Genomic DNA, 26586 nt, shown 5'->3' with positions numbered 1-26586 from the left:
TTTTTTTGCGGTACGTGGGCCTCTCACTGTTGTGGCCTCTCCCGTTGCGGAGCACAGGCTCCGGACGCGCAGGCTCAGCGGCCATGGCTCACGGGCCTAGCCACTCTGAGCCATGTGGGATCTTCCCGGACCAGGGCACGAACCCGTGTCCCCTGCATCGGCAGGCAGACTCTCAACCACTGCGCCACCAGGCAAGCCCTGAAACTTTTGAAAATATGTTGGGAAAAATAAAACCAAATGAAATCGTTCTTTAAATTCTTTATTTCATATGCCAGTTTCAGCAATACTGAAATACAAGTTTAACATACATGTACTTACTCTTTCTAAAGATTTAAAATATGAAATGTTGAATAATGTTACAAATTACAATCAAAATTTAAAACAAAGTACTTTAAGAATAAGACAAAAGAGCTAAAAATTATGTTAAATTTCTAGTGCAAATATTAAAAAAGAATAAAGGATATTGGTGACATTAATATTCAGACTAGGTTTTCCTTATCTTAATTTCTCTGCTCCCTTCCCACTTAAAATCTTAAAAAGTATTTGTTATAAATTGGAAGTACAGAATTGTTAGAAAATCACTGGATGACGAGTTGTATGATTCTCTTTACAGGTACAACCTACTTCTCAGCAATCTGTAAGCCATTGACAGTGTAACTCCATATCCAAGGAAAAAAGCCAAAGCGCGATTTGGCTGGGGAAGGGGTATCAAATATGCAATTGTGTGGTAGATTCGTGCTCCAACAAAGAGCCTGAAGTGCAGGATGGCAGTAGAGAGATCTGGACCACTCAAGGAATACAGAAGGCCAATACCAAGAAATGGCACAATATTTTCGAGGTCATTCAAGTGGGCTCTGTGGAAAAAGATGACTTGTAAAACACAAATTTCAAAATCAGCAGAAATATATTCATTTTTTCCTCTCTTCTGAAACTAACTAGAAGTGTTAATGGATCTTAAACATGCAAAGTAAGATTCATTTTATTTCTCTCAAATTCCCTTGCTTCCTTACCCACTTGACTCTTATTTAGAATGTCTCGTTATCTTGTTTCTTTTATTTGTAGTGTATCTCAACATACAACAGAGAAGGCTTTTTGCACTTTCAAGACTATCAAAACTGCATCTACATAATAAAACTCACTCCATTTTTATACATATAAAATATTTTTTCTTCTAAGGTCCATACAACAGCAATTCAAGATTCTTCTTATAAAAACTCTTCTTCCGAAAAGAACAAAATCGTTTTATGATCTTTCTTAAGACTCCTCCCTCACTTGTGCTAGTCTGCAAAATGGCTCCTGAGACCACCCTTGCCCATTCACCCAATCCACTAGGTTGCCAAGAATCAATTTACCAATTTAATATCAAGAAATTCATGCTCTCCACATCCATATAACAGAATACATAACTAGTCTTTCAAACATGGGAAAAAATTTAGCCAACCTATCCTCAAATTGCAAAAGGAATTAGTTAGTAGTGATGGAGCAAAGTGCAAAGTATACACAAAATTGATAGACAATAAAGAGAAAGACATATTTCCTTGATCGGGATTTCATACCACAGCTATAAGAAAACAGAAAGCATGGTTTAGACACAAGTTTTCCTCCAATTCATGGCACCTTGAATACTTGACATTTTTTTAACCTGCTTAATCTTCAAAAATCTGGTACTCCTGTTCAAGTCTCCAGAGTTAAAAACTGCTTAAGAATCTAGACTAGAAATTGAGATTTTGATAGAGCTTATCAGCTATCGATACATATTTCAAAATGAAAAATACTGGTTTTATGTTACTCTCTTTTCTTTTAGCAAAAAACATAACTATTACATATTGCCTGCTCAATGATCACCATTCTCCTCCCCTCCTTTCCTTTCTCCTGTTTCCTGTAGATCATCCTTTCTCATCACCTTTCTGACAAAGATGATGACAACATAAAGGTATGAAGAATGCGACAGTAACCTAGGTAAGTAACAGGCTTAAAAGATTTAAATGAACAACTGCCTGTTCCTGAATAAAAGCCAAGACAGAAAGGCATGGGAGTTCTTATCCCTTCTCTTTCATGGAACAACCCAAGGGTTACTAGAGTGAGGTGGGCAAGAAAGGACAGGGATACTATTTTCTACTAAAGAAGAGCCCGCTTCACCAATTACACCAAGGGTATTTGTTTGGGTCCTTTGAACTCTCCTGCTGGACCACAGATATATCTTCACCTCCCATCTTGGCCATGTTACTTTTCTCCTTCACAACATTCTAAAAGGACAGACGTTTTAAAGTTGGGAAAGAACCTATAATGGTGAGACTCTGTGGAGATGTGTTTACTTCTAAGCCTGTGTTAAGCAACTGGCAAAGAGAAGAGAAGAAAGTCAAAGACAATAAGGGGTAAAGAGCTCCAGTGGAGGGAGAGGGAAGGAAGTTCAAAGGCAGGGCTTCCTTGGACCTTACTGGCCCCTCCATTTTTTTCTGGCTTCCCTCTCTCTCTTTATCTTATTCTCTTTTCAATTCTCTTTCCCTGTCCTTGGCCCTCAAAATGGTCTCAGAGATAGCATTCCTTATTGTCCTAGTAAGGTCTGTTTTCAATGGAGCCTCATACTCTGTGTTAATTTATGCTATTTTATATGCTCTTCTTTTTTAGACCCTGAGCCAGGCACGTGCTTACCCAACTCTCCCAGTCAGCTCCTACTGTAGTTCAGTATCACCCTTCCACCATAACCCTTTCTCTGCTCAAACAACAGAACTCATCCTAGAGGGGCAGCTTCCTTCGTTTTCACGTCATTCCTAGACAGCTACCAAAATCTAATACCTGGTGGACATCCATCTTTATGTGTGACCACCTTCTACCGGGGTCTATTTCCCCCCCTCCATCATCCTGTGTTCCTGTTTCCTTTCTCCTTCAGGCAGATGCTCCTTGGGGCAAGCTTGCTCTGGGCTGACCTTCCCATCAGCCCTGCTCTGTGCTTATGATGCACCAGTCACACCTTCCTAGTCAGATCAGAACCACTCGGATCTCAGCATCACCCTGACCTTGACCAGAGTTGCTAGACATCTTTGAGAATTATCAGGGGATGGCCAACTACAAAAGGAGCTTCACACCAGACTTGCTGACTCCCTTCTCTTACCCAAAGTTCTTCATGCTCAGCATACAGCAGCAGTATGTCCAAATTCCCACAAAGAAAACTTCCCAAATTGACGTGATCTCTCCTCTCCTTCTCCTAACATTCTCCAGCTTCTTCCTTTATGAAATATTCTTAAATACCCTAGGAACTAATACCCTGTACCTCACGACTTAACATCTAAAGGGAGACTGCTTTATATCATTCTCTAACTACATGAATGTTGGTCTTATTTTTAGAGGAAAAGTTATAAACCCCCTCAAGGGCAGGAACCCAGTCTTAAAGCTATTTTACAGCACTCCAATAAAAGAAGTGACCGTGAGACACACACGGTAATCTCTCAATAAATGCTTCCTTCATGCATTGGGGCCAGAAGGGAAGTCATCTGGCTCAAATCCTAGCCCATGTTCCAGTTCCTTGAAGAATCCCCAGCGAGTATCACCTGGACTCCACTGAACAGTTTCAGTGAAGGGGTATTCTCTACCTTTGAACATAGCCTATTCTAAACATCTCTCCTCTTCCTAAGTACCAACCCCCTTTTCCTCTTTTGAATGCTACCCTGTATTTCTCCAGCTGCCCTGATTACCGTACAACTTTCTTTTTACCTTGTTGTAGGGAACACATTTGGTCTTGAATTCTTTCTAGAACGAGATGGGATAGGATTAAATAAATGCATAATGTAAAAGGTTTTCTAATCATCACTGATTTCTGTCTGCCCAGAATATAAATAACTAACTTTAGGCTACTTATCTTGACATTTCAACACATATTACTTTATATTTTTAATTAAGTGTTCCATATGTGTAGAATGTATTAATTTTCTCACTATTGCATACCTGAAAGCATAATTTTCACTTCCTTTGTAGCCAAGTTCTGTCCCTGTCACTGAAATATGCTAATAGAAATAACGTGATAATTACATGTGGAAGTAATGAAAAAGAAAAATTCTAGGTTAAAAATGCAAAGTGGAGATTCTGGAAACTCTTTCTCTGAAAAGTATCTCCAAAAGAGATTTGTTAGTAGGAAATTTTTTGATGGGACTGATCCGATCTCAAAAAAATACACCTGGAAACTGGATGCCTTGCCTTTCCTGGACACTCTCTTTCTTGCCGCACTGAAAAGCCAGTGTCTGATCGCCAGGAGGCGCTGGACACACAGTGGCTGCACCTCCTCAAGGACACTGACTCCTTTCACAGCTAAGGTCAATCATTCTCACTAAATTTTATTTGTTGTGCACAACCTGATGAGAAGATCAGCTTAGATAATGGCTTTCTCCTTTAGAAATACAATCCCATGGGCAAGGAGAGATAGAAGTAGGGGCTGGGAAGGGAGAGTGGGGAGGAATCTAAAAATCCCCCAATAAAATACCTGTTGATAAGTTTTCATAGGTGAGACTTACTTTGATCTTCCTTTCAAACTTACTAATGCTACTAAAGGTCTAATTGTTGTCACTTTCAAGTTCTGGGCAATTTTATGAGCATAGTGTCATGATTAGCATCATGTATTTGATTACCTTCCCTAATAGGGATGCACAAAAAGGATGAGACAAAGCTTTAAACTGCTTACTTTCTCTTTAGTGGTTTTGATAACTCCACAAAGCTTTATTCACCTTTTCTAATTTTTATTCTTTTTCATCATAACACATATAATTTTCCTCTGATACTGTTTGAAGCTTTCACATTGATTCTTTGAGAGATTCCTGAGACTATTTTAGATCCATATTCTTGACACAATCCATTTTAAAACTGGCCACTTTGGGGCTTCCCTGGTGGCGCAGTGGTTGAGAGTCCACCTGCCGATGCAGGGGACACGGGTTCGTGCCCCGGTCCGGGAAGATCCCATATGCTGCAGAGCGGCTGGGCCCGTGAGCCATGGCCGCTGAGCCTGCACATCCAGAGCCTGTGCTCCTTAACAGAGAGGCCACAGCAGTGAGAGGCCCGCGTACCGCAAAAAAAAAAAAAAAAAAAAAAACCAAAAAAGAAACCTGGCCACTTTAATCAGTAGGACTGCTGAATTAACAAATATATAACTAAGTGAAGCAAAAGTTAAAATTTTATTCTAACTATCTAGCATAGACTTCCTCTTAGAAAAAGCCATTCTTGCTTGATAAATAATTTGAGATTAAACTTTTGCATAAATAAAAAAATTAAATTTCGGTACTGGAGGAGCAGAGAAGTACATGGGGTAAAAGAACAGCCTGCAAAATGGTGTAATGCTGACCATTTTGTGAGGTGACAAGGGCACAATGCAACTTTCCCAGGGAGAGGATGCTGAAGGACAGAGCACTGTAACATACAACTTGAAATGTTTGTGTTGCCATACTGTAAACTCTGCACCTTGATTTAGTCAGGTCTATTTTTATCACATTTTTAACTTGATTTGTTGACAGAGTTGAGGAAAGAACCAAGTTTACACCAGCCTAACAAAATGTAGAATACGGAAACATGCACAAATGCAGGATTGCAGACTGGGTTAATCTTGAGACTATATACCATAAGGGAATCTGCAGAGATCTTGGGAGGGGCTTCAGACTTTCCAGGAAGTCAAAAGTGATGATGCAAATATGATCTAGACTCCAAAGGGATTTGATGCTGCAGCAGATACATGAATTACAGAAGTAAATTTTTTTCTTTCAGTCCCCATTTCATTATCTATTTATACTCAACAAATTGAAGAAGTGTAGTCAAATATATTCATGATGTTTCACATCTTAACTATTCATCACAAAACTAAATATCTAAATGTTTAAGTATGGCTATGAAAACTCTTCACTGCTTCTTTAATTTTATATAATTTTGCTTATCCTGTGAAATGTGTCTAGAATTGTACTCCAGTTTAGATGAGCATTAGAAAATACTAAATGAAGACGGTACATAACTTTAATGTTTCACATGTTAGAAAACGGTAACTAATGGATTGGCAATGGAATCTCAATATAAAAAATTTTGCGGTGGGGAGAAGGCTGGCCAAGATGGTGACAGAGGGGGCTCCCGAACTCCCCTCTTTCCACAGATACAACAAATGGACAGTTACACATGGAGCAATTACCTCTGAAAGAAATCCAGAAACTAGCTGAGCAACTTCTACTCATTGAGAGAATGAGAAAATACGCACATCAAAATGGATAAGGAAAGGCTGAGAAAATCTTGCTATAAACCCCACCCCCAGAACAGCACCATACAGTCGGAAGGGAATTCTCAACTCCCAGCTTCTCCCTGAGGAGAAAAGGGTTTAGACCTCATATTTAGTGCCCCAACCTTTAAGACTTTCACCCAAAAACAGGCCCCCACCGAAACAGCTAACTCTGTAAGTCAGTGAGGATTGCATCTTGGAGACCCAAAGGACTATAGCAAACAAAAGCAAAGTTGTTAACAGGTGCATGAGACTTGTTGTAGCTATTCCCCCAGGACTCCGTACAGAGGGAACAGGCAAAAATGCCGATCTCCCAGTCTTTCCCAGATAGAGATCCACCTGCATACTTTAAAAACCGCTACCTAAAGGTCAAGCTCCCAGTTAGCCTGCATCTAGGCTCTGGCTTCGATCCTTCCTAGGAAAGCCAGTAGACACCTGCTCCATTTTCTCCTTCTAGCCCAAAACAAGTCGCCAGTATCTCCCCGGAAGGAGCTTACACACATCTGCACCTCAGCTTTTATGGCTGCAGCCCAAGTGATGGGTCTCTGGATCACCTGGCTCTGACAGCCAATGGTGCTACCATTCACAAGTCCCACAGGAATACAGCAAACAAAGAAGCAGTTCTCAACAAGCACAAGCACTTGCCGCAGCTACCGCCATCCCCAGGGCTCAGTGAAGAGGGAGCAGGCAAAAATGTCCATCTTCCAGTCTTTCCCTAAAAGGCGTTCATCTGTATACTTTAAAGCTGCTGCTGAGGGTCAGGCTTCTAATTCAGTATGCATCTAGGGGCTGGCTATAATCCTCCTCAGAGACTGGAGAAGCCAGAAGACACATCCCTCACCTTCTCCCTCTAGCCCACTCCAAGTTGCCAGTATCTCCTTGGAAGGAGCTTGTACGCACCTCTGGCACCCCAACTTTTGCAGCTACTACTGAAGGGACAGGCTCCTGGACTGCCTGGCTCTGACAGCCAATGGGGCTTGCATTCATGACTTCCACAGGACTACAGCAAACAAGGAAGCAGTTTCTTAATAGGTACAAGAGCTCTCCCCACAGCTATACACCTGAGCCCAGGAAAAATGCCCAAATCCCAGTTTCTCTCTGGAAGGGGCTTAACTACCTACTTTTCCAGCTGTTGTTTGAGAGTCCAGCTTCCAATCTGCTTGCAGCTAGCTGCTGACTGTGATCCTCCCCTTTGGAACACTTGAAAAGTCTTGGCACACACTCAAAATCTGGGAGCCAGTAGAAACAAAGAAGGCAGCTTGGACAATCACAAAGGCTTGAGAGACAACCAGGAGCTCAAGCTAATTGACTAGGTTCATCTCCCACATGAGACCACTCTTTCAAGACTGGGAGTGGTGGTTGTTTTATCTAATGCACAGAAACCAACACAGAGAATAAAGAAAAATAAAGAAACAGAGAAATATGTTCCAAACAAAAGAACAAGATAAGTCTACAGAAACAGACCTTACTGAAACAGAGATAAGTGATTTACCTGATGGAAATATTGGTCATAAGATGCTCATCAAGGTCAGGAGAACAATGCATGAGCAAAGTGAGAATTTCAACAGAAATAGAAAATATTTTTAAAGTAACGAACAGAAATCACAGAGCTGAAGAATATGACTGAATTAAAAAATTCAATAAAGGAGGTCACAACAGATTAGATGAAGCAGAAGAAAGGTTCAGCAAACTTGAAGACAGTGCAGCAGAATTCATCCATCAGAGAAACAAAAAGGAAAAATAATGAAAAAGAGTGACAATAGCTTAAGGAACTTATTGGAAAACCCTCAAAAAGACCAATATATGCATTACAGAGGTACCAGAAGTATGAGACTGAAAAGGGGGCAGAAACTTACCCAAAGAAGTAATGACTGAAAATGTTCCTAATCTGAAGAAAGAAATAGACATTCAACTACAAAAACCTCAGAAAGTGCCAAAACAGATGAATCCAAAGAGACCCACACCGAGACACGTTATAATTAACTTATCAAAAGTTAAAGACAAGGAGAGAAGCTTAAAAGCAGCAAGAGAAAAGCAACTTGTTTCATACAAGGGAACCCACATAAGATTATCAGCAGAATTTTTTATCAGAAATTTTGCAAGCCAGAGAGAGTGGGAGGATATATTCAAAGTTCTGTAAGAAAAAAACTACCAACTAAGAATACATTACCCAACCGATCCTTCTCAAACTCTTCCAAAAAAATAAAAGAAGAAACATGTACAAACTCATTTTACAAATCCAGTATTACCCTGATATCCAAGTCAGATAAGGGCACTACAAGAAAAGAAAATTACAGGCCAATATCCCTGATGAACACGAGGCAAAAATCCCCCACAAAATATTAGCAAAACAAATTACACAGTTTAATTGAAAGGATCAAAAGCATCATACTCCATTATCAAGTGAGATTTATTCCAGGGATGCAAGGATAGTTCAACATCTGCAAATCAACCTGTGTGATACTCTACATTAACAAAATGAAAGATAAAAATCTTCTCAGGGGCTTCCCTGGTGGCGCAGTGCTTGAGAATCTGCCTGCCAATGCAGGGGACACGGGTTTGAGCCCTGGTCTGGGAAGATCCCACATGCCGCGGAGCAACTGGGCCCATGAGCCACAACTACTGAGCCTGCGCTTCTAGAGCCTGTGCTCCGCAACAAGAGAGGCTGCGACAGTGAGAGGCCCGCGCACCGCGATGAAGAGTGGCCTCTGCTTGCCGCAACTAGAGAAAGCCCTCACACAGAAACGAAGACCCAACACAGCCAAAAATAAATTAATTAATTAATTTTAAAAAAATCTTCTCAATAGAAGCAGAAAAAGCATTTGACAACCCAAAACCCTTTCATGATAAAAACTCACAACAAACTGGTTATAGATGGAATGTACTTCAATGTAATAAAGGCTATATGTGACAAGTCCACAGGTAACATGGTTCTCAATGGTGAAAAGCCAAAAATTTTTCCTCTAAGATCAGGAACAAGACAAGGATGCCCATTCTCATCACTTTTATTCAACATAGTACTGGAAATCCTAGTCAGAGCAATTAATCAAGAAAAAGAAATAGTCATCCAAAACAGAAAGAAAGAAGTAAAACTGTCTCTATTTGTAGATGATATATTATTTTAAAAACACTCACCTAATTCCACCAAAAACTGTTAGAAGTAATAAATGAATTCAGTATAGTCTCAGGATATGAAATCAATATACAAAAATAATTTTGTTGGAGAATATCAAAGCCAAATTCTTGCTCAAATTTCAATAAAACTACAATGAAAAAAAATCAGTTACATTTCTATACACTAACAATGAACTATCAGAAAGAGAAACTTAAAAAACGATCCATTTAAAATAGCAGCAAAAAGAATAAAATACTTAGAAATTAATTTAAACAAAGAGGTGAAAGATCTATACACTGAAAACTATAAGACACTGATGACAGAAATAAAAGACATAAATAAATGAAAAGAGATTCTCTTCTCATAGATTGGAAGAATTAATATTAATATTGCTAAAATGTCCATACTACCCAAAGCAATCTACAGATTTAATGTACTCCCTCTCAAAATCCCAGTGGCATTTTTAAAGAACTTTTTTAAAATTCCAAAATTTGTGTGAAACCACAAATGACCCTGAATATCCAAAGCAATCTTGAGAAATAAAAACAAAGCTGGAGGCATCATACTTCCTGATTTCAAACTACATTAGAAAACTATAGTAATCCAGGCAGTATTGTATTGGCATAAAAGCAGACACATCGATCAAAGGAACAGAATAGAGGGTCCAGAAATAAACCCATACATAGTCAATTAATTTTTTACAAAGGAGCCAAGAATACACAATAGGGAAGGACAGCCTCTGCAATAAATTGTGTCAGGAAAACTACATTTCCACAAGCAAAATAATGAAACTGGACCCTATCTAACACCATACACAAAAATCAACTCAAAATGGATTAAAAACTTGAACATAAGACCTGAAACCATAAAACTTCTAGAAGGAAAAGACAGTCGGTAAGCTCTTTGACACTGGCCTTAGCAATGATTTTTTAGATTTGACACCAAAAGCAAAGACAACAAAAGCAAAAACAAACAAATGAGACTACATCAAATCAAAAAGCTTCTGTTCAGCAAAAGAAACCATCGACAAAACTGAAAGGCAACTTATGGAATGGGAGGAAATACTTGCAAACCACATATCGGATAAGGGCTTATATTCAAAGTATATAAGGAACTCATACAATTCCATAGCCCAAAACAAATAAACAAGTAAAAATAACTCAATTAAAAAAGGAGACCCCATTAGCCATTTTTCCAAAGAAGACATCCAACTGGCCAAGAGGTACATAAAAGGTGCTCAACATCACCAATCATCCTAAATCAAAATGAGTTATCACATTATATCTGTTAGGATGGCTACTATGAAAAGGACAAGAGATAGAAAATGCTTGCCAGGTTGTGGAGAAAAGGGAACTCTTCCACACTGTTGCTGGGAATGTAAACTGGTACAACCACTATGGAAAACAGTATGGAAGGTCCTCAAACAATTAGAAAGAGAACTACCATTATCCCAAAGAGATGTCTGCACTCCCATATTCATTGCAGCATTATTCACAACAGTCAAGACATGGAAACAACCTAACCATACACACACACACACACACACACACACACACAATGGAATATTATTTAGTCTTAAAAAAAAAAAAGGAAATCCTGTCATTTGGATGAAACAGGAGGGCATTAGGCAAAATGAAATAATTAAGACAGAGAAAGACAAATATTATATGGTATTACTTATACACGGAATCTACCAAAAGGAAAAAAATAAAATTCATAGAAACAGAAAGTAGTGGTAGCCAGGGCGCTAGAGGTTGGGGGAAATATGGAGAGGTTGATAAAAAGGTACAAATCGTCCGTCATAAGATGAACAAGGTCTGAGGATCTAAAGTATAACATGCTGACTATAGTTTATAACACTGTATTGTGTTACTGTATAACTGAAAGTTGCTATAGGAGTAGAAATTAAATGTTCTCACCAAAAAAGAGAGGAGGGGAAATGAAATATGTGAGGTGATGGATGTGTTAATTAACTCAATAGAGGGAATTCTTTCACAACATATACATATATCAAATGACATTGTACACTTCAACCATCTTACAATTTTATTTGTCAATAATACCTCTGTAAAGATGAAAAAAAGTTTGCAATTTACATGACTTTATGCCAAGGATTAAGAAATATACTCCAGAACTAGAATTCAATGTGCTTTTAAAATAAGTATATTCCTGGTATTATTAGGAAACTGTGTAGATGGTATCTTGGCTTACTGCTTTTCATTGTTCATTGCATTCTCAGTATATTAAACATAATATCTACAAAGAAGAGAGAGAGAGAGATTGGAAAGGGAGAGATTTCCCAAGTTCATATTTTGAATCTTATGCGAAAATACCTAGTTCTTCAACCTTTTACACAAGCTAACAGTTTCACCTCTGGAGAAAGATGACAAAAACTGCAAGAATCTACCATCCTCATTTCACCTCCTACCTGTCATTACTTTTGATAAATCCCTACACAGAACAAAGTCATTAACCCCAACAAAGTGCACAGAAAAGCTAAATTGGAAATATGTGTAATCACAGTGATAGTTGGAGACATCTAGATCGCTAATTTTCTATAATTATATGGACTAGGTAAAATGACCGACTTTTCTTCCTTCTTTCAAGACCCCAACATCCTCACTTAACTCTGATACCAAAATTCTTTGATCAAGTAAACCATTTCAGGAGACAGTGGGTTCACCTTCGTACACGTTCCACTCTGTCATCTGTCCGAAGGTACTTCTTGGCATTCTCTCCTTTGCCAAAGCTTGCGCAGTCTTCCGGGTTGGCAAAAACCTATTCCAAATAACGAGGAAAAAACCTATTTCAAATGCCAAGTAACATGGGGGTAACTGTATCTGATAAGTTATTTACATTTTAACGGAAGGAAATACAGGCATCCAAGTTGGCCATTATGAAAAAAAAATGGGAGCAATAGATCAAACCCAGGGGTAGCAGAAAGCATCTCTTCTTAAAATCTGAATTTTTATTAACAGTGTAAAAACAAATTTTAAGAGAAGCATAAATAACGTAAATAAAAACCAATGTATAAAAATAGCGAAAAGGAAGCAAAAATGGACAAACAGAGCATAATTCTAAGTCCTCATTGACTATTACGGTGAACTGGCATTTTTTTACAGTAATGTTGATGCACTTGCCCTCAAGAGTATTAATATTTCTAACTGGTTGGCTCATATGAAAGTCATAAGTTTACTTGCCAAGGATATCAGAGAACAGGCATGCAGCATAAAAGAGTGAGGGGCAGGAAAAGTATTTTGTACTTCGTTAGGATATGTGTGCCTCTTTTCTTTTTCTGAATTAACTAGAAGTTTGTGTTGAACAATACAGTGAAATATAAGAAGTTGAATCGCATTCCTATAAACACCAAGGACATGTTCTAGGGCGTATTTCATGTACTCCTTCCTGCCATTATGATGATGTTTGAAATGATTTCCCCATTCCCTGAAACTTGAAACATGCATTTAAAAATATTTAAGTATGTCCCAGTATTTAATCATATATAATAAAGAAAAACACGAACTCTAAAATTAGCCTTAATTTAAGCTGAGGAACGTCATAAATATTATAATATTTTTCTTAATATGACATGAGCATTTATTTCAGGTAAAGATGTTGAGGAGAACTGATGGGCAGCAGTGTGATACAGTATCAGTTCTTGAGGTCAGATCTGTCTGTCTTGTCCTTAAATAATTGCCTGGCACACAGTGGATGTTCAATAAATACATTTCGAATAAGTAAATAAAGGTATTACAACGTAAAGTGCATGAGATTTTCATTTAAACCAATCTGAATTTGAATCTCAGCCTCACCCTTTATTGGTGTGTAACCTTGGGAAAGCTACTTAATCTCTCTGACTTGTATTTCCTCATCTATAAAATGGGAACAGTAATGCTCATCTCACATGATAATGCTAACAATTATGTAAAATGCTTCCATGATCTGACACACACACAGAGTGTCATGGCTCCTAACATATATCACTGGCACTCCACAAACTGGAATTCCCTTCTCCTTTTAAGACGAGCGACATTTCTGCTATCCTTGGTGCCATGACATTTCTAGAGGACAGTGTGGATCTGGTGGTAGCAGCCACTTTATAGCCTGCTGCTCTAACACCTTGCCCCATTAGAGAGTTAAACATGTGGGTATGTGTCCCCATTAAAATGCAAATATCACTGGGAAGAAATGACACCTCAAGACAGTAATGAGGAAATACCTTAGGAAGGACCGTGACTTCTAGATAAAAGCAAGGCTCTGGAGGACAAAAACTCAGGACAGGGACTAAAAGAGAAATGATGGTTTCCAGAAAGAAGCTGCTGAATAGGCACAGGGACCACACCAATGAAGAGCATTTAACTTTGTCAATGTAGCTTTGCTTTACGCCCATCACTGTTGTCATAAACCCTGCCTGAATATAGGTTATGTGTTTCAAAAACTTTCTACCACCTTCCCCAAGCCTCCAGTTTTAAAAAAAATCATTCTTATCATGATGGGTAGAAATATTATCCACTTAAGAATTCATAACCACACAAAATTCAAATGCCTTATCCCCAATTATAAGAGGTTCTGCTGATAATAAGAACTTTAATTCTATCCCCAAAGGCACATCCTTGACCTGTAACAGAGCTGAAAAACACCAGTTCACTGTCTAGGAAATGACTATTTTCTAAACTCTAGTAGGCAAAATTAACTTCGGAATCACAAAAAGTTTCCTTGAAAACTTTGATACTCCAGAAATCTCATATGCTAAGTGGCATGACAAAAGGTAAAAGCTACAATGAAAAAACTATTTACTAGTTTCTAGGAAAAAGCACCCATTCCATAAATATATCAGAACCACCTGTACCAAACGATTGCATATTTCATTTGCAGTATTAGACAATATGCCACTGGGCTTTACAAAAAATAATTTAAGAAAATTGCTTTCCAGAATCTCAACTCTTAAAAGAAAATATTGCCTCCAATGTCTTACCTTTCTTGTCAATCTATAGAATGCAGTTGCAGTACTCATAAACATCATTTTTGAAAGAACAATCGTTGTGTAGGAGGCAAAGGCCATGAATACTTCATTCTCCATTAGCTGCGTGAGGTCGACCATTGTTTCAATTTTGGTCTGGAATCTTAAAAGAATTTTAGACAAGATAGGAAAAAGCAGACAGAAATACCCTCGATGTGCTTATACTGCAGCATTAACCACACTGTTCTTAAAGATATCTTGGGTAGGGCTTCCCTGGTGGCGCAGTGGTTGACAGTCCGTCTGCCGATGCAGGGGACACGGGTTCGTGCCCCGGTCTGGGAAGACCCCACATGCCGCGGAGCGCCTGGGCCCGTGAACCATGGCCGCTGAGCCTGCGCGTCTGGAGCCTGTGCTCCGCAACGGGAGAGGCCGCAACAGTGAGAGGCCCGCGTACCGCAAAAAAAAAAAAAAAAAAAAAAAGATATCTTGGGTTATTTGAAGAAGAAATAATGTTAGGTTTAATGCCAAAATGAATACTATTATGTTTTTTTCTAGTTCTATATCATTAAGCTTGAAGACATCAAACAAGTACTGAGTGAAAATGAAAATGCAGGGGGTATTACAAGCAAAAATAAACAGGTGAACTGCTCTAAAGATAGAAATAAAATCATATTTTTGCATCAAGACGAGCCACAAGTTGGACACACACAAAAACAGAATCCATGGATCTCTTCAGAAACATCAAACTATGTACATAGTATTTAGTATCATCAATGTTTGATTAGAAATGCTTAAGTTCTAACATATGTCCTCCTTTACAAACCCAACTTAACAGCCTTTTGTCCTTTCAGTCATATTCAAGATCTCAGACTCCAGGATTCTAATTCCAGTCACACCATTTTGCTATTAACCTTGGTTGAGAGACTTAGCCTCTGTGAAACTGAATTTCTTCATTTATAAGATAGCAATAGTAATACCTCCTAACTTAGTGGGTTGTTGTCAGGATTTAATTGAGATAACATGTGGAACATACCTAGCACAGTGCCTGGCCCATGAAAACCCTCAATAAAGTTTATGATCTCCTGATCACAATCATCGCTGCCATCAAGACCATGGTCATCATTCACATCAACACACATGAAGAGGGTGAAGCAGGATAATGGAAACATAAAATAACAGGCTTGCAAATGCAAGGTGAAAAATTGGCATTTATGATGCTTTTGTAGAAGGCACAAGGGGAGGAGGATTAACTTTACCTAAGTCTTCAGGTCACTTCACATTCCATATTTACTTCCACCTAAAAGCAGTCAGGAGTAAACTGAAGGTAACGCCCTGAGTCTGGTGTCGGAAGTATAACCTGGAAAGTGCTCGGGAAGGGGGTAAAGCTGAAATTCCACACTATCTGAGAGTCATTCTTTTTAACCTCCTCTGTTCTATTATCAGCCCCACTACCTACATCTTCTATGTCTTCTACATAAACAAATATCTTTTCTCATACCCAAGCTTAAACGCTATTTTTCAGGCTTAGCACGGAGCGTTGTCTCCTGTAGACCATATCTGTTCCTGCCTTTAAAACTCGACTCCTGCATGCAACCTAGAGTGATCATTCTATCTACCAATAATCTGTAAACCTACATATCTTTCTATACTCTGCTACCGGTCATGCAGTTGTCTGTATGTTACTGTTGAATGGGACATAAATCACATATATAATACATGTATATTTAATTTTATAAGGCTTGGCTACACATCCAATTATACCACGTACTTTATGTGCATTGCCTTACATAATTTTCATAACCATAAAATTATAATTCTCATAAGTATATCTATTTTACAGATGAATGAAATGGAAATTTGAGATACTTAGTGGCCATGCTGGGACACAAACCCAGGTCTCTGACCTCACGTCTTGTATACCAACCACACTGCACTGTCTCCTTCAAGAGGCTGCAAACTGCTTAATTCTGATTCAACTAACACTGACTGAGTGCCTACCCTGCAGCTGGCAGCGCTGGCACCCCTTCCATCTGTTATCTTCCTTCCTTTTCCAGTTATGCTACAAGTTAAGTATTACTCCCATTTTGCAAATAAAAAACCCAAAGCTTCCTAAGCAACTCCTATTTTAAAAGGTAGACTAAAAATATACTCCTTGGATTCAGACAAATAGAAATGTACAGTTGACCCCTGAATAACACGGGTTTGTACTGTGTGGGTCCACTTATATTTGGATTTTCTCAATACTAAATACCAGCATGTTAAACAATTAGCAGCTGGTTGAATCAGCAGATGCAGAACCATGGATACAGAGGAACCGAGTATAAGAAGGGGGCGACTGTAAGTCATACGTGGATTTTCGACTGCGTGGAAGGCTGGCCCCCCACCCCCCCGCATTGTTCAAGGGTCAACCGTATTTAGTTTAAATACACACACACACACACACAGTAGCAAATTAACCCACCTCCACCAGTCAGTAGTCTTGAAAGCAAGTATGTTAGATAGATTCTGCCAACTAAAAATAGCACTCACCATCTGATTCTACAAGCAGGAGGTCACTAGCCAATGCCGTCGCTGACCTTTAACACACCCTGAAAGGAGTTCAGGGCAGGTCAGGAATGAGGCACTGTGTGTGCTCTGGGGAAAAGTGGCAGAAGACGCCTTCAGAGAGTTAGATATTTTCAGGAGAAATTTTTATGAGCCCAATTTTTTGCATCTTCTCATACCTAGAAAAGCACTAACATCATTAGTGGAGACACCTGTTCCTCATAACCAGCAGCAAACTTCTACTAAGATGTGTGTTTGATTGCACATACCCCCTTCAGCAAAATCACATATATACTGATACCCGCACCTCCTCAAGAGCTACAGTCCTCAGAAAGCCCCAACTAAAGCTGAACTCCCAGCTCTCACGTTATGTGTTTTTTTCAGTTGACGTTTCTCAGTGCAAAATAATACTTTTAGCAACATTTAATGTATATGCTCCTGTTCTAGTATGGCGGGGGGGGGTGTCATGAATAAACTGCACTCTCCTTCAGTACGCAGGTAGAGTAATTAGCTTAATAAGGAAGCCCTAAGTCCTATGCCTCTGGACAGAGATAATGAAGAAACACAGCAGAGGTGTTAATTTTTTTTTAATTTAAGAAAAGTTTATCAAGTAGGAAATGCTACTATTCAACCATCATTTTAAAAGTCAAACAGTTTCTGTACCTCCCCACCAATGTTCTCAGAATGAAGTGTATTTAGCAACCAGAGGATGGTTTTCTCTCAGTGAAAATGGGTATAGAAAGGATAGAGAAAAAGTAGAAGACTTCCAGACCTGTTGGTGGGAAAACAACACAAAGACATGAGCAGTTGGAGGCAAAGGTCAATGGGAGGCTTTTTCTCTAAATGTGAACAACACACGAAGTGTCCTTTACACAGAGAGTTTCTCAGTCACCAAAATGTGCCTTAGCTCAAGTCTGTGGCTTTTGGGAGCTTCTGGTATCACACACTATGGGTCCACAAATCGCCTCTCAGGATCAACATGGTCCACTCCCAGCACATCTGAGGGTGGGGTGAGGAGAGTTAAAGATAAGGCATTAAGAAATAGGGGTCATTTACAGCACAAAATTAGGAGGTGCTGATCTAGACTTTCTTTTTTGAAGCTAATTTGTCAGTAAGTTGCCTTGAACCTGCATCATGCCTGGGCACTGCACTCTAAAAATAGTTAGTGGAAACTTTGTACATGAAAGGTCACCAGGAGGGAGGAGAGCAGTATAGTAGTAATAATACTTCAGACGGTAAAGTGTTCAGTGATTTGAGTAGTCTAGGAGCGCAGTAGAAATAATCTAAGAAAAGTAAGCAGAGCAAAACATGAAACTTGGTGATGAGTTATAGAAAATAAATGATTCCAACGATGTATTCTATTTGGACAGTGTATTGTTCCTTTTATTGTCCAGCATTAGTTGGCACAGTGGAGAATATCTGTACCTATATCGCCAGAGAGGGGGGCTCAGTCCCCTAATGTGAAGGTGATGCCTTTACAAAGGACAAAGAGCTATGTGTTGAGCTCACACAGACTGTGCAACTAGACTGTGGTCCAGGTGGATGCAACTCTGCCACTTACCCACTGCAATTAATTTACCTTACCTGTAAAAATGAGGTTAATAATACTTCCTACCTCACAGGACTCTTGTGAGCATTAAGTGAATAAAGTATAAAGTGCTCAGAAAGGCAGTGGGACCCAGTAAGTGCTATACAAGTATTTGGTAAATAAATAAGTGCTGTTCTAGGCACTGAGGATACAATTTTAGACTTTTCAAAAGCCATCACATTATCTCACTTGAGAATTTGGAGAACTCTAAGGTACTCAGAGCAAATATCTGTCTCTACTTTTAACATATAAGGAAACTGAGGCCCAGAGAGCTAGAATGAGTAATTGACCCAAATTCACAGTGGAGGGCCCAAGACTGGAACCCAGTTTTCTCAAGTGTTGAACTTGTGGGCTATCTACCATCAAGGCTACACATTCTAGACTTCTCTGGCCTTCTGGGGGCCTCCTTCTGTCAAATCCCCTTCCTGTCTTGTCCCCCGCACCCCACAGAATCCCACCCCTGCTCCCTTAGTATCTATCACAGTTGAGTGATAGATACTACCAACTGAGAAATATTCCTCTTCTCTTTATAGGCTGTTAGCCAAAAAGAGCAAAGTTCTCTTATCTATAGCAGCCTTTCTACGTCAATATTGTGCAACACACAGTATGTGAGCACGCATTCCCATGGCCATGACTCTGCAATTTTAGACTTTTTAAAGCAACAGAACAGTACCCATGAGACAAAGAAAAAAGATAATTCAGTGGTCTCATTGCTGTTTATGAGTTCTAGAATTTACTGAATAGACTGAGGTGACTGCAGACAAGGCCTCCAAGTTTCAGGGCCCAGGTGTTGGGAGGAAAATGCTTCTGGCTCTGGGGGGGGAGGTGGGGGGAGGCCGTTACCAGGGGCCTATGCTGACCTTTTCTGGACTCAGCGTTTAAGAAACTCCACTCTCAAACAAACCCTCAGAAAAACTGTCCTTGTCTGCCACAGAGAGTAATATTCAAATCTGGACCGATTTGCCATTTTTCAAGATGAACAAAGGTGGTCAACACACATAGGCCTCTTATTTTGGAAAAAGCAGAAGACAGTAAAACTCAATACCAGCCTAACTCCCAGGGGATGCAAAAGGTGTGTCTAGTTTTCATAGCAGGCTAGGGATCTGAGGACACTGGGCTAGACTGGGTTAAAGCCTGTTAGCTGGAGACCTGGAGAAGTTTCCAAGGCCATTCAACAATGTTTGATTACAGCCCAACTGGCACGTTCTTGGAGAGTAAACAGGCAGAGGAAAAAGGAGAAAATAAATGTGGTGCCCGGACTACTAAGAGGCCTTGGGACTATTTCAAAGGAAGCAGGGAGATGGAATCTGCATGCACCCTGGTCCCCACCACCCCAGTCCAGCAACAGCAGTAACAGCTGAGGCCTGAACCCCCAAAGAAGGCTTCCTTTCTCCTTTACTCCTTCCACGTGGCTTTCGCCTCCAGACCGGGGGGCTGAGAATCCTCCCAGGGTTCCAGTCAGCAGACTCTAACAATCTCCAATTCATCTAATAGGGTCTAATTCATGTCCTCCTCCACTTTGTTAATTATTATTATTTTTTAACTTTGCTAATGTTTCTCTGGCTTATCAAAGCAAACCAAGAGAAGCAAGTCCTGTCTTTCAGGAGGTACAAAGGCCAGTTTGCCCTTGAACTCAGAGCCGCTGCAGGATTTTACACCCTTAGGATGAACAGAAGTTGCTTCAACTGCAGCCACTTTCTAGATTACTATTACTTGCACGTACTTTTTATTCCCCAAAAGTTCAAGGGGGCCCTTTCAAAGTGGATGCTACCTTGGTCTGAGAATACAAAGTGGGTCAATCATCACTTAAACGCAAAAAGACTTATTCTCTCAAGTTTTAGTCCTGGGGCTTGACAATTCACCTGCAAGGGGGACAGGAATGAAACTCCCTTTTAAAAGTGATGGACTGAAAAGCAAACATATAGCAGCTACACGGAACAAAGAAGCTTCAGGTCGGCAGAGACCCTCAAGCCTACACCTGCCACCCCGGTCCCCTTCCCGCCGCCTCCCTCTCCTTACCCGCCGCTTACACACCCCTCCCGGGCACGTACTGTGAATCCGAGCAGGAGAAAGACAGCGACCTGGTCCCAGAGGCGGGTCGCGCAGGCGCTCGGTGACTTTCATTGCGAGGGCGGGCGGGTGGGAGGCAGGCGCCACGCCCTCTCTGGTTAATTTCCTCGGAACTTGCTCTCGGGCGCCGAAAGCAGGACTTCCAACCTCGCCAAGGCCCTCCCCTAAATCGCCTGATTTTTCTCCCCCTGGAGTAACCCCCGCCCACCGGTTCTCCTCTCTGAACCCTTCTTTTTGGCGCCGGCGCAAAGTCTCCTCCCGAAAGGCCATTTCCCCTCTGCAGCGCCTCGGGACGTTAGCCGTTGTATTGGGACACATCAAGTTTGGGCGTGGGGAAAGAGGGAAAGGAGGCCGACTTTTATGTAGCCGCAAACAATTTTAAAAGATCTCAATGTTGAAAGCTTTGAAAGCTTTAGAGAATATTCAAATCTCGGGGGCTGGGGGGACGCTGATTAGAAGTCTTTGATAAATCAATTACCTTTTGTTGAACTTCTCTTTCCCTGCTCTTGTGGCAAAGCTTCCTCGAAAGGCTGGCACTGACACAATGTAACATTTGGTGAAGATCACCTATAGTCTTCCAGTCTTCCAAATCCGTGATCCTAGACAATTTGCCTCCTCATTCTGTCCCCTGCTGTTCAGAGTCCAAAATGGAACTGGAGGAGCTTAAGCTGGATCATTACAGTTCATTACACAATTCATTACACAATCAGTTTAGTATGGTTTTTTGCAGGGACTTTCAAGAATGCTAGGGTTAGAAGGTGTAGTTATTCTAACACCAATATCTGGATTAAGGATATTTCCAAGCTTCCTAGTACCCACAACAGTACTTATGGATCTAACTTCCATGGCTTTATGTAAACATGTTTAAGGATTTATGCTTTCCATCTACGTTACTTCTCACTTGGTCATACTTCTCACCCATTTACCACCTGCTATGTGTGGTGTACTTCCTTTTTTTGTCCTAATTTTACCTCCTTTAGACTTTAAAGGGTGCCTCCAGGACTAGCTAAGATTTGATGGACAAATCCATATTCTACCAAAAAAGGAAGTAAGATTTACCAGTTTGCTCTAGGAAACAGCAATTAATCACAGGCCTGAGAACAGTTTCTATAGGAGCATATCAGTAGAAGTATCGGAAAATCTAGCATCAGCAGACGTTAGTCTTCGTTTTCATTGTCTGTGTCTTTTGAAAACTACATATATTTATTCTCCTATCTTGGTAATGTACACTGGAACCTGGCTGTGACACTGACTGGAATAGGGCAGAATGTGAGATAATTCTGAATTCCTGCCAAGGGATTTTAGTACTACAAGTATTTAAAAGACCCTTTTCGTTTATTATGAGGTAATACAGCTCTAATCTTGTGGATAAATTTACAGAAAAAGGTACAGTGAGCTATTATTTAAATAATTGATATACAGAATTCCAGTTGAGTGGTTCTAACAGGTTTTTGAAAAGAAAGGAGCACCAAACTCATCTGATGCTCTAATTATAAAATGACTTCAAACTATTAATCAATCAATGAATAAATACTGGATTCCTGCTCTCCATAAACCATGTACAATTATTGCCTGTCTGTTATATATATGAAACTGTCTTTGGTACAATAATCAGCACTTGCCTATAATGAATGAATTTAGGAGACAGTTACGTTGTGAATGCAAGGCACTTGGTTTGATGCTAAAATCCAAAACTAAGATAAATAACATCAAATAATTGTGCTCAAGGAGTTTACAATCAGGTAGACACAAAAGCCGGAAAAAAGAAGTTGCCACTAAACTTAAGGATGAAAAGATTTCAATTTAGCAATGAGAATGATAACTGGGGTATGATCTAGAGCAGTAACAGGGAAAAGGTTATGAAAAAATTTAGATTTCTGCTCATCTTTGTTGTATGCTCTTAGATGAGTAAGGAGGAGAAAGAGTTATTTTTTCAGCTTGTTTTAGTTTGGGTAAAGGTAAGGGTACAAACTTGGAACCCTCCATTTTAAGCCTATAATGAAATCTTTCAGGGAAACTCGAGCCAAAGTTCAGGACAAGTAATTCCACAGTAAATATTAAAACAGTTTAAAAGGTCACTGATTTGGGGTGGGAAGAGCAAAGGTCATTCAGCAAAATGTAGCTGCTACAACAAAGAAAATGAAGATCAAATCAGAAAGATCTGTAAGAACAAAGCATTAGAAATCTAGCCGATCTTGCCTTTTAAAAAACAGACAAATGAGAAATGTCAGAAAGGATTGCTATCACCACTAGACTAGGTTTCCGGTAAAGTGGGAAGGAATCAGGTGCCCCTCACTCCTTTTAATTTTCTTAGATCTTTGTTTTTTTCTCTAAATCCGTAGAACAGATGCCCCCACAAATCTGAAACTAAGGGTACAGACCCTTCTTGGAGATTTCAGTAAACATATGTGAGAACGTGTCTTAAGATAAAGGGAAGCAAAAAGTGAAATAAAAATAAGTAACATTCTAAACATACAAATATTATTTTAGAATTATATTATACTTTTTAAAGGTATTCTAGATTGTTTATCTCTCCCAAAAAACCCTATAAGGGAGTTCTTATTTTTCCTATTTTATAGATACTGAGATCCAGAGGAGTTCGGAAATTGTACTAACTTCTGAAACAAAATATGAACCTCTTACCTGCTGGAGTTAAAAGAAGCCACAATGAGAGGAACAGGACTAAAAAAAAATGATAAAACTCATGAAGCTAATCAAGAGAATGTGGTAAAGGTTTAGGATAAACAAGTGGGTCAAAAGGACAGAATAGAATCACGCACACTCAGTTGGTCAACTGATTTTCAGCAAAGGTTCCAAAGCAATGCAATAGAGAAAGGAAAGTTTTCAATGCATGGAGCTGGAACAAACGGAGAGCCATATGGAAAAAAAAGGAACTTCAACCCCCAGCTCACACCATACACAAAAATAATTCAAAGTGGATCACAGACCTAAAGGTTAACACTATAAACCTTCTACAACAAAACATAGGAAAATATCTTCATGACCTTGGAGTAGGCAAAGATTTCTTAGGCCAGACACAAAAAGCATTATCCGTAAGAGAAAAAAAATGATAAATTGGACTTTATCAAAATTAAGAATTCTGCTCATCAAAAGACATCATTAAGAAGGTGAATAGGCAAACTACAGTCTGGGAGAAAATATTCTCAATACGTTTATCTAACAAAGAACTTGTATGCAAAATATATAAAGAATACCTATAACAATAATTAGGAGACAAAATATATAATTAAAAATAGAAAAAGTATGCAAAAGATTTGAACAGACACTTCACAAAAGAACATATCTGAATGGTTAAGAAGCATATGCAAAGGTGTCCAGTGGCATTAGTCTTCAGAGATATGCAGTCAGATAACAATGAGATACTCACATGGGTCCCTTTCGGGGCTCATTGTTTTATTCCTTAGCTCTATTTTTCTATCACTGAACCAATGCACTGTCTTAATTATTAATTACATAATTAGTAAGACAAGTCTTTTCAGCTAGTTTTTGAGGAGAGTCTTGGCTATCCTTAGCCCTTTCGTTGTAGTTTCATGAACAATTCCTGATCACGATTTTGATTACATTTTGAGATAAACCTAAGTTAGCCATGAAGCTTTAGTTTTTTAGTATATTGCTGGGTTCACTTTGCTGTTAATTTTGGTTTGGAGTTTGCATCTTGGTTCATGGATGTAGTATACAGTAGCCTGTAGTTTTCTGGTTTTTTATACTGTCCTTGTCTAGTTTTGGTATCAAGTTATACCAGCCTCACAGAGTGTGTTGGGCAGTGTTCACCCTTCTTCTATTATTTTAAGAGTTTGTATAAAGGTTTGGATAATCTGTTTCTTGACTATTCTATAGAGTTTACCTGTAAAGCCCTCTGGACCTCATGTTTCCCTTTGGGTAGGATTTTTTTTTAACTAACAGTCCAGATTTTTAAATGGTTATTGAAGAGAATTCAGTCTTTTTCTTTGTGGGTCAGTTTTGGAAAGTTATATTTTCTAAGCAGTTTATTACTATGAGGTTATTATAATGTTTTCCTCATCTTTTTAATGTTTGCTGCATCAGTAGTTAGGGTCCCATTTTATTCATAATAGAATTTATTTGTGCTTTCTCTTCTTTCTTGATCAATTTTTGGCTTTGTGATCCTTTCTATTAAATGTTTATTTCATGTTTCATTACTTTATGCTTCCCTCTTTTACTTCCTTCCTTCCTTCAAATATCTTTGTATTATTCTATAGCTCTCTTTTTGACTTGTTACTTTGTTCATTGATATTTTTACTTTTTGCTCCTTCCTCATAATATAATTGAATTAAAGTTATAAATATCCATCACAATGAGATATTTCTTCCCAAACATTAGGATGGCAAGAATTGAAAACACAGACAAGATCAAATACTGACAAGGGTGTGAAGCAAATGGGATTCTCACATGTTGCCTGTGAGAGTAAAAAAATGGGATACCCACACTAGGAAAACTGTCTTGTAGGTTCTTATAAAGATAAACTTAGACCTAGGCTATAATCCAACATTTCCACTCTGAGGAATAACTCAAGGGAAAAGAGGACATTTAGACACAAAAAGGATTGTTTAAGAATTTCTTTGCTGCTTTATATGCAATTGCCAAAAACTGGGAAAACCTAAACGTCCATCAGCAGAAGAATGGGAAAACAAATTGTGGTATATACACACAAAAACACTACCTAGAGCACAATTTAAAAATAATAATAAACTACAGATACACACAGTAACATGACTAAGTCTCAACACTATGTTAAGTAAAAAAAAATGAGACGCAAAGGAGTATATACTCTATGATTCATTTATATGAAGTTCAAAAACAGGCAAACTAATCTATGATAACAGCAATGAGAAACATGGTTGTTTCTAGTGGGATAAGGGTGATAATTAGCTGGAAAGGAGCATAAGAAAACTTTCTGGAGTGATGAAAATGTTCAGGATATTAGTTACATGCAAGTATACATTTGTCAAAACCATTGAACTGTATACTTAAAATCTGTGCAGTTCACTGTATACTAATGAAACCTCAATAACAGATTATTTTTTAAAAACTCATGAACTCTATGGAAAGTGGCCATGAGCTAAGTCTAAAATAATTACATATCCATCTCTAACAATTCTGTCTTAATACTGGATTGAAAGTGTTGAAGGTAAATATATTATGGCAGAGTCTGTGAAATTCCTGGTTTATTTTCTGTGTTTTTCCCTCTTCTAAGGAAACGATAGATATTGCTGTTTGTTATTCCCAGAAAAGGGATACTCTTAAGCTCAATTGTCTGCTGGGGGTTAAGAAGGACATCATCCCTTGCATTCAAGCAGCAATACCTAATCTTGCCAAGATTCTCCGGCAAATGTTTCGGGCAACATGGAGAGATAACTCTTCGTTTGTAGGACTGATGTTCACTTTTCCTGCATGCACCACTATACTGATTCACAGGCCCTACTATGGGTCCAGGGTAGGCATCCCAACACTCCAGCCACAAAAATTCAGTCCTATACACACTTAGGTTAATTTAATCAAGCCCTTCAGTGTAGATGATATACTGGATGTAGATATTCAAACACTGAATTGACAGAAGCAAACCTGAAAATATTATTTCAAGTTTAGGAAACAAGCAGTAGGCACCATTTGCTATCTCCAAAATTGCTTTCGTGTTTTTGACGTCATGCAAGTTAACTGACAACAATCACCAGGACATACTAATAAAAGTTACCATGGTTTCTATCATGGGGGTTCTTTTAGAAATATTAGAGCCTTCCGTATGCTGAGAGAAATCACTTGGCAAATCTCGTAGAACCTATTTTTTTCTGCCAAGCCTGCTTAAAATTCTTCTTTTTCTCAGTTTTGATTTAGTAACTTTAGATCTCTGCATTATGTTGTGTTTTGCACGGAGCTACTGACTTCAGCTAAGGAACCGTGAACAATAATTATTTTGCATGACTAAGCGCTGGTACACCATCGTCAGACAGGCACTTTACAGTACCACGAGTTTCAAAATTTAGAACAGAACTGTCAAACAAGCAAATGCCTACACCAAAGACTTCTATTTTCAA

The 26586-nt window shown here is 39.0% G+C and overlaps 1 protein-coding gene across 5 annotated transcripts in view; it reads right to left on the bottom strand.

Annotated features, from left to right (window-relative positions):
* Positions 1 to 243: 243 nt before the first annotated feature.
* Positions 244 to 26586, bottom strand: part of MGST1 (microsomal glutathione S-transferase 1) — a 34122-nt gene continuing 7779 nt past the window's right edge. Inside the window, exons 1-4 of one of the 5 annotated variants that reach the window (XM_022577680.2) lie at positions 20994 to 21120; positions 14329 to 14476; positions 12037 to 12131; positions 244 to 854 (exon numbers count right to left, since the gene is read on the bottom strand). In XM_022577680.2, coding sequence (XP_022433388.1) covers positions 608 to 854; positions 12037 to 12131; positions 14329 to 14454 — 468 coding nt within the window. In that variant the 5' untranslated portion in view covers positions 14455 to 14476; positions 20994 to 21120 and the 3' untranslated portion in view covers positions 244 to 607. The other 4 variants (XM_022577685.2, XM_022577683.2, XM_022577682.3 and 1 more) reach the window with 4 other exon arrangements.

This window comes from Delphinapterus leucas, chromosome 11 (assembly GCF_059928025.1).
Source record: "Delphinapterus leucas isolate spDelLeu-1000000601 "Yukka" chromosome 11, BTC_Dleu_Yukka2, whole genome shotgun sequence".
NCBI lineage: Eukaryota > Metazoa > Chordata > Mammalia > Artiodactyla > Monodontidae > Delphinapterus > Delphinapterus leucas.
Note: the sequence above shows the minus strand (reverse complement) of the source record. Positions and strands in the feature narration are given on the sequence as shown.